At 33.6% G+C, this 8,834-nt stretch overlaps 2 protein-coding genes across 2 annotated transcripts; both read right to left on the bottom strand.

Annotated features, from left to right (window-relative positions):
• Positions 1-2,605: 2,605 nt before the first annotated feature.
• Positions 2,606-4,755, bottom strand: LOC107959460 (UPF0235 protein C15orf40 homolog). Its single transcript, XM_016895525.2, has 3 exons — positions 4,447-4,755; positions 4,225-4,313; positions 2,606-3,024 (listed from the first exon to the last, which is right to left on the bottom strand). The coding sequence occupies exons 1-3, from the start codon at positions 4,607-4,609 to the stop codon at positions 2,896-2,898; spliced, it is 381 nt and encodes a 126-aa protein (XP_016751014.1). The 5' UTR covers positions 4,610-4,755; the 3' UTR covers positions 2,606-2,895.
• Positions 4,756-5,660: 905 nt separating this feature from the next.
• LOC107959459 (G-type lectin S-receptor-like serine/threonine-protein kinase LECRK1) lies at positions 5,661-8,296 on the bottom strand. The gene has a single exon (XM_016895524.2). It carries the CDS (start codon positions 8,240-8,242, stop codon positions 5,825-5,827), a length of 2,418 nt encoding a protein of 805 aa, XP_016751013.2. The 5' UTR covers positions 8,243-8,296; the 3' UTR covers positions 5,661-5,824.
• Positions 8,297-8,834: the final 538 nt, after the last annotated feature.

The raw sequence follows: 8,834 nt of genomic DNA, 5'->3' as shown, positions 1-8,834 counted from the left end.
ATTAATTATACAATTTATTCAATTAGATCAATAACTGTACAACTAATGTCAGAATTTATTCAATTGCACTAGTGATTAGAGGAACATACAATTAATAAATACTTTTAAAAATACTTATACACTACAATGCTATTACCTTTCTACATAGATTCATTCAATTAGATAAATGGCTGTACAATTAATATAATAACTTATTCAATTACATTAATAATTAAAGAAATATACAATACATTAATACATTTCAAGTTACTTGTACAACACAATGTTAATACACTCATATATAGATTCGATTCAACTGGTTCGATATCATAATTATTCAAATTTGTTAGTAGTTAAAGGAATGCATAATTGATAAATACTCTTAAGTTGATCAAAATTTTCCAATTAAACATTGATGGTCTAAAGTTTTCACTGTACGGTATTGAATTCCAAACATTTATACTAAACACTATGTTTACATGGACTGATTTAATTGGATAAATGATTGTACGAGTTATTATACAATTTATTCCATTGGTTCATTGGATCTACGATTAATGTGACAATTCATTCGATTTTGCTAGTAATTAAAGGAATATAGAATTGATAAATACTTTTAAAAACACTTATAACACTATAATGTCATAAGTTTCATACATAGATTTATTCAATTAGATCAATGATTCTACAACTGATGTCATAATTCATTCAATTATGTTAGTATCATAGAAATGTACAATTGATCGATACACTTCAAATTACTTATGCACCACAATGTCAGTACATTCATATACTCGATTCAATTGGTTCAATGCATAATTGAAAAATACTCTTAAATTGATCAAGTATTTAAAACTAATCATTGATGGTCCAAAGTTTTGATATATTTCACTATATAGTATTGAATTCCAATCATGTATCCTCAATATTGTGTTTATATGGACCGGTTCAATTGGACAAATGATTGTACAATTAATTATACAGTTTATTTAATTGAATCATTGGTTGTATGATTAGTGTCATAGATTATTTGATTGCGCTAGTAATTAGAGAAATCTACAATTGATCAATATTTTAAAAAATACTTATACACTACAATGTCATTACCTTCATTCATAGATCCATTCAATTAGATCAATAATTATACAATTAGTGTCATAACTCATTAAATTACGTTACTAATTAGAGAAATGTACAATTGATAAATTCTCTTCAAATTACTACACCATTCGTATATAGACCCAGTTTAATTGGTCTAATGTCATAATCATTCCATTACGTTAGTAGTTAGAGTAATGGATAATTGATGTATATTTTTAAATTGATCAAAAACTTAAAGTTAAACATCGGAGGTCTGAAGCTTTGATATATTTCACTATATGATATTTCAATATATAATATTGAATTCCAAAGATTGTAGTCAGACTCTAAATTAAATGAATTAAAAATTAATTATAGAAACTCTAAATGATGAGGGACTAAAACAATAATTTTCTAAAACGTTTTAGCGTATCCTAAAACTCATCTTTTCTCCCGGTCGCTCATTCTTCTCTCTCTCTCAACTCTTTGTATTCCTTCAATTTCCTTATTTCATCAAGACTGCCCTACCATCTTATGCCTTCGCCCTTTTATTTTCGTTTTCATTGAAAACTCAACCCATCTCTCAGCAAAAAAGTAGAATTAATTAGAAATTTTAAACAATGTAAAATTCATGCATGTTAGAAGAAAGACTACTTGCGCACCCATGCCTTTCTTTGTCTGCCTACAACAACTAAATTGATAGAAAAATATTTTTCTTTTATATTTTACATTTTAGGAATCAATATTGAATTGACTGAATTTGTAAAATTGGTGGTTAAATTTGTTAAAAAAATTAGAATGAAGACTAAATTAATAAATTTGTAAACATTGAGAAGCTAAATTTGTTATTATGTCAATAAAAAAACATTTTCGTTGGTGATTTAATGAATGAGTGATCGAAATATTAAAATTCAATAATGTTTGCGAATAAAATAAAAAAATTTAAAACTAGCTGACTAAAATAGACACACACCATAATTAGTTTATTTTTTTATTAAACTATTTTTTGTCGAGGATTATCTAAACTATTTTTTCTTTTTGAGTATATCTCTCAATAAATAAGATGTCTTGATTTAATCATATACCAACACATGATAGAAAAATCATAACAACATGATAGAAAATTTTCAAAAACATCCATTTTTTAATCAGACAGTTTACCTTTTTTCTTTTCCTTCTTTTTGGCATTTCCATCCATCAACTATTAACTATCGATAAGGGTTTGAATAGACGGTGAGGTGCAGTGCATTTAATTTATCTTTTGTTTTATGTTACAATATTGTTATAGTATCTAATCTCACCGCCACTACTATTTTTACACTAATCACAAGTAAACGCACCGTCCATTCAAACCTACCCTTAATTATATAAGCAACACATGACAAAAAATCCACGTAAACACCATCTATTGGTCGAATGTTGAGTGAAGTTGATCAAACATTGACCCACGTTGAATGGGCGTTGACCAGCATTCATCGATAAACTTTTAATTGAATTTTCTAAATATATATACTCGAATTATTTGTAGTTTAGCGTAGCCTCAAGATCAAATCAATGATAGATGACTTCTCCTTTTCTTATTCGTAATACATGTACCTCAGTCCCAGTGAAGGTTGTCAACGATTGTGTAGACACAATTTATCATCATGCATCATGATTGCCACTACTATCCTGATTAGATGACTGTTTTACAAGCGAAACGAGCCATAAGGCAACTCCCACTATTTGAGTTTTACGAGAATTCTCAAGTTGAATCAAGGAAGCAACCAAGTATCATCCCTGGCTTGAACTAACCATCTTACAATAACTAGCACTTCACAAGGTGTCTCTCCATCGCTAGCACTTGGATGCTTTGTTCAAAGCATCAAATACACTCTGTAGAGTGATCTCCTCAACAACTACCACCTTATCTCTTGATTTAGAGCCTGAACCTATTGAAACTTGCCTTCTTTTCACCCCTAAAACCTGCCATATGGGAACAATTACAAGTATTAAGAAGAATGAAAAGGGAGACAGTGCATTGAAAAAGAGCAAAATACTTCATGGAGAAATATAATATGAAGTTTTTGGTTAACAGCGTCTAAATGACTCCAGATTTCTATGACAACCATCATCCATGACAAAAAGTTGCACTTCATATGACTATCCACTCCAGTGAAGATGCGTACATATTATTATAAGAATCAGGGATGGAAACATGGGCACATTTTCTAAAACCAGTTAATCATTCAACAAATTCAATTTAAAGAACATAGTGTGTGAACTATTTAGAAGTTAACTGCTATGAGGAAGAAGAAAAGGATGCATACTTTGTATAATCATATAAGCAGTAAAGATGAACATATACAGACTAATTTTCCGAGAAGAATAAAAGCTCACAGTCACAATCATCAATGGCATCCAAGTAAACATATCCTGGGTATTTGGGCAGATTCATGGATCTATATTACCTAATGTAGTTCCGGACCAATATTTTAATCTCATTCGTGGTCTAATTAGTCCAATACTTGTTTCCTCAGTGCTACAAACCTTTTTCCAAGCCAAGATATTTACACACTCTTCTCATCCTGCACTAAATGAACTGTGATGGACACAACGAATGACACATGTGACGCCTACACAAAATGAATGTACACTAAATAATTCAAAAACTAAAAGTTGCTGATCTTTTCTATCATTGATAGGATGATTACAGTGGAAGCCTAATGGAACTGGAAGTTTTAGGTGAAACCCTTGAATTCAGGGATGCAAGCAATATAGCAGGCAAATGCTCCTAGAACAGTAAGCAGATTTTGGTATTAAGCCAATAGAACTTTTTTCTCAGGGAATAGTTCTTTCTCCCTGATATTTTAGCAATAGGAAACTTAGAGAAGGAGGCTGAGTGATTTCTAATTGGGTAGGTACAATTCAAGGTTTCCTAATAAATTGGTTCATTTTCTTAAAATAAGAATTCAATCTCACCAAATTATGACTATAGCAATGTAATGTTAGCTACCTAGTTGGAAAATGAGTTTCATATTTGGAGTCAATAGAGGAGATAAAAAAAAAGTTACAAATTTATATTGATATTTAACAAGATATTCATGCAAAGAAACCGAACTGAATTCCTGGAAAAAAAATCAATGAAGCAAAAAACTTGAGGAAAAAAAGAAGCAAAGAACAGACCGAGCTGATATAATCAAGGAGTGCAGCGTTAGCTTCACCATCTTTGGCAGGCGCATCAATCTGGACCCCTACAGAGTCGTCGCTGAAATCTGGGCTGACCCCAAAGTTTTAAAGAAAAGAAAAGAAAAAACCCATTAAGGTAAAGAATAGGGATCGTGAATGATAACAAACTTAAGGATGTTCAATAGAAAATAGTGGGGAAAAAGAGAGAGAGTAGCGGACCGGTGATGGAGGAAGATTTCGCGCCGGGTTTGGCGTGGATGGTGATGGCAACAGACGAAGGAGGAACCGAGCGGATTGAAGATGGGAACTTGGAGTCATTTTCAGAGGGCTGCGATGATTCAGCTTTCTGGGTTTTGGCTTTTCCCTTCTTTGCTGGAGCCATTGATCTTTTCCTTCAATTCGAGAATAAAGCCATAGATCATAAGCACCAAGGGAAGCAAAGGAGAAGAACGGGTCTCCTCCAACCAAACGGGTGGGTTTGGCGGATTTGGATCGAATTATCTTTGGATTTGTTTTATTTTGGGTTGGGAGCACACCTGTTGATGGGCTGAGGCTTTTTGTATGAATTATTTTGGATTTTAATTGATTTGGGTCAAATAGTTTTGAAATTTTGTAATAATTATTTTTTTTTAATTTTTCAAGGTATCTATCGGATCGAGCTCAGTAATTAATTTTTCACATTTTGTAGACTCATTAAAAGGGTAGGTTCTGGTCACGAGTTTTGAAGTTGCTCTATATCCAAAAGGGTATAATAATTTAATGTTTCCATTGAGTATTAGCTTATTATATTAGTAATTTATCCCTTTTTATTTTAATTTAATTATAATGATTAATTATATTTTAAATAATAAAAAATAAATTTATAAATATAAAAATTAACATATATTTAATTAAATATAAAAGTATATAATAATTTAAAATTTCCTATTGAATATTAATATATTGTATTCATAATTTATTCCATAAGGCCAAACATTGAGTAGAATTATTTTCTAGCTTAGATGAAACTCAATTAGGCCCAAAAATGTTTTGGTCTATGTATAAAGGCCCAGACTAGAGCCTACCAACTCAAAAGTTTGTTATGTGACAAAATGACCCATTAGTCCAATAGGTCACTATCCAATTATCTGATGGTAGTCCATTAGGCCGGGTTAGGGTCGTAAACCCGCCCTTATATGTGGCCATTAGTGTATATCAATATTGTATTTGCTTTTGTAGTATTTACATGGAGCTACTGTATAAACTTATCTACTGTAGGCAAGTAATAGTTTTACGAATATTACATAAACTCATCAACTGGATACTGCGATACTGCTTCTTACAATTGGATAATCTATTCCTATAGGTAAATTCTTCATACTTTGTGTTTAATAATCATACTTAAATCACCATTTCATTAATATATGGTTGAGTAATAATAATGCAACTGAATATTCATAATAACAAACATAATGCAACTGAATATTCATACTAAGAAACCAGTACATAATCCCAAGCATATCATAGGAGGACACTACAGGAATCATTTTACCTATTTTATTGACAACTTACACATATACTTTGAGTGAAATGATTGATTGTTGGATCATCACTTGAATTAGATGAAGCAAGCAGTTGGACATGGAGGAATACATATATCAGTGATCCCTTCCAGCATCATCACTACAGTCTTGATGGAAGGACGAAGAGCTGGTTCATCTTGAATACACCAAAGTGCCACCATCACCATTCTTTCCAAGCTTCTTTTATCCACTTCTTCACCAACCATTAGCTTATCCAACTCCTTTTCAACCAAACATCCATACACCATAGTTGATAGAAGGATCTCCTCTGGTTTTGATACATTGGGGTCCAAGTTCCGTCGGCAAAACAGAGTCTCCAACAGCACAACTCCGTAACTGTAAATGTCAACCTTCACTGATATTGGAGTATTTTTCTGCCACTCTGGTGCCACGTATCCTCTAGTTCCCCTTGCGCCTGTGAAGGTCCTTGTTTGATCTCCCATCAACAGTTTTGCCATCCCAAAGTCCGAAATTTTAGCTCTCCATAAATCATCCATCAATATGTTTTGCGGCTTTATATCACAGTGAATGATTGGAGTCTCACACTCATCATGCAAATAGAGGATTCCTCTAGCAACATCCAGGGCTATTCTTGTTCTTTCATCCCAATCTGGGGGATTTGTTGACTTGAAAAGTAGATCTGCAAGGGAGCCATTGCCCATGTACTCATACACCAATAGCCTCTTGGAATCCTGAACACAGTATCCCAAAAGTCGAACTAAATTCTTGTGGTGAGCTCTACCAGTTGCTCGCATTTCTGCTTGGAACTCTTTTTCACCTTCTTCCACTAACTTCTCCAGTCGCTTCACTGCAATCAACTGTCTTCCTCTGTTTAAAGACCCTTTGTAGACTGCTCCAAAGGATCCTTTACCCAATTCTTCTTTAAACCCATTTGTTGCTCTCTTTAGTTCTTTGTAAGAAAACAATGTCAACGTAAGCTCTTCCGTTAGGCCCAAATTTCCAAGTTCCAACAGCCTTTTGTATCTTAGAACTCGAAATTTATAAATGTATACACCAGAGATTGTAAGCAAAGCACATGAACATGCAACAAAACTGAGAGTTAAAAGAAGTAGTAGCACCGTCGTATTTTTCCGTTTGATTAAGACTTTGGGTAGCTTTAATTCAGAGAGAACAGTGTCGTCGTCTGCTTCAAGGCTTTTGATTCCCACCTTCAATAAAACTATAGAAATCTCTCCGGCACCAGGATCTCGTAGCAAATACCTGAGTGGAAGCTTTTGTTTCCTGCAAATCCCATTCTCGAACTGTGCTGCCTCACAATTGCAGTCTTCCAAACATGTTCGGCTGCACGCATCCTTGGACAGTTGCTCTTTACTGTAAAATATGCCCGTAGTCCATACAATACCTTGCATTGAAGTCATGTTATAAAAGGGTATATTGGCCTTCCCTCCTTTACAGTGTGCTTCAGAATAATTTCTCTTGCAGCCGAGCTTGTTCTGAAGAGGATCAATAAAATCAGTCCCGGGAAGGCATGCACAGTAGGGTTGATAATCATTAAATGTGCAATAGCTGTTGAAACCACAAAAACCTTTAACTTTACAGGAATTTAACACCGCCCTCAACAGTAGATAAGTGTGAAACCCACCATTTTGCTCAAACAGATGAGCATATAACCGGAAATTCCCATCAACATCAAGGCTTGCACTGAAAACAGTACTGTTGTTGTTGCTGCTGCTTTCGTTGTAGTCATTGTATGTCGGCTCTTTAGAAAAGCAACGATTAATTGTGTCGTAGATGGACGAATTATCGTTGTTGATGAGTTCGAGGAGGCCTGTGGCGTTAAGAAAAAGGCTGAGCGACAAGTTCTTCCCAAAAGTATCTGTGCTCCAATAGGCATTTGGAGGAGAATCTTCGAACTCTAGAGGGTATAGAACGAGATTCCCATCTCTTTGCATGGTAAGATGAAACCTTCCAGGTGAGTGATCATTCTCTGATGAACTGGAGATCAACTTGTGATTAGTTAATAAAGTCTGACCTCCTAAAAGGGTATCAGTAGGATTATCGAAACTCTCCCAAATGGTATGATTGTCTTTGTTGTAGAGCACAAAATTGCCTGAATCTAGCATGGAGGCAGAGAAGACACTGACATCCGAATTGTTTGGATTAGCAATAAATTTCTTTTCTCCGCTCACAGCGATCGAAAGAAGCACACCTTTGCCATTTAATATCAGAGTTGCATTCGAAGTGAGCGGCGGCTCATTACGATTTGCTGTCCATACAACTTTGTTATCGTTCTTTCGTCTGCCGTCTAACCAAACTCCAACAGAAAGGCCACCGTTTTGACTGTAAAAGCCAAATGCAAAGCGACCAGAAGGAGAACGCCACGGGATGGATTGAGTGGCCGAGGAAAGCGAAGATCCCAGCGAAATGATGCTGCTTGACTGCTTCACGCAGAGAGAAGAAAGGAGCAAGAGAAAAGCCCACACCGAAGCCATGGGAAATATGGTGTTTCTCTCTTCTATTTTGCAAGTGATGACGAAATAATAAATGGCTGAAGTCGAAAAGATAATAAAAATTTAAAAATATCAACAAATTATTTAATTGGAATTTGAAAGGCTGAATTTTTAGAAAACAACAAAAAGCAAACGCAAAGGAGGAAATTGAATATAGGCTAAATTAGACAGGGCGAATAGGACTGACCCAAAAAGTTTGGAAAATTTTTGGTAAAAATAAAGGTTTCTAAAATAGGTTTGGACAAAATGATAATGATAAATTTTTAAAAGGATCGGGTCTTAGGTAAGTTTTTCAACTCAGGCCTATTTTGCTATAATTTCGCTATTATATTACTACTATTTTGTTGTTAATATTTAAATATTGTATAAATTTTGTTTCATTGTTAATTTTACTATTTTTTTAAAGGCATTTACTTGTGAAGTTGTATATATCTTAGTGTTATTTAAGCATAAATATTTTTTAATGTATTTTTAATTTGTTGGTAAACAATTATTTTAATATTTTTAATGTATTTGATGTATTATATTTTTTAAATTTATTTTTGTATAAAAATTATATAAAAGATTTTAATAT

The sequence above is a fragment of the Gossypium hirsutum genome, chromosome D04, assembly GCF_007990345.1.
Source record: "Gossypium hirsutum isolate 1008001.06 chromosome D04, Gossypium_hirsutum_v2.1, whole genome shotgun sequence".
NCBI classification, from domain to species: domain Eukaryota; kingdom Viridiplantae; phylum Streptophyta; class Magnoliopsida; order Malvales; family Malvaceae; genus Gossypium; species Gossypium hirsutum.
This window is presented reverse-complemented; position numbering and strand designations above follow the sequence as displayed.

Bases quoted from the DNA above. Each gene is read 5' to 3' on its own strand.
- LOC107959460 (XM_016895525.2), bottom strand. From the start codon at position 4,609: ATGGCTCCAGCAAAGAAGGGAAAAGCCAAAACCCAGAAAGCTGAATCA. The intron at 4,314-4,446 runs GTCCGCTACTCT...GGGTCAGCCCAG, and splicing joins GAAATCTTCCTCCATCACCG to ATTTCAGCGACGACTCTGTA. The intron at 3,025-4,224 runs GTCTGTTCTTTG...CCCATATGGCAG, and splicing joins TCCTTGATTATATCAGCTCG to GTTTTAGGGGTGAAAAGAAG.
- LOC107959459 (XM_016895524.2), bottom strand. From the start codon at position 8,242: ATGGCTTCGGTGTGGGCTTTTCTCTTGCTCCTTTCTTCTCTCTGCGTG.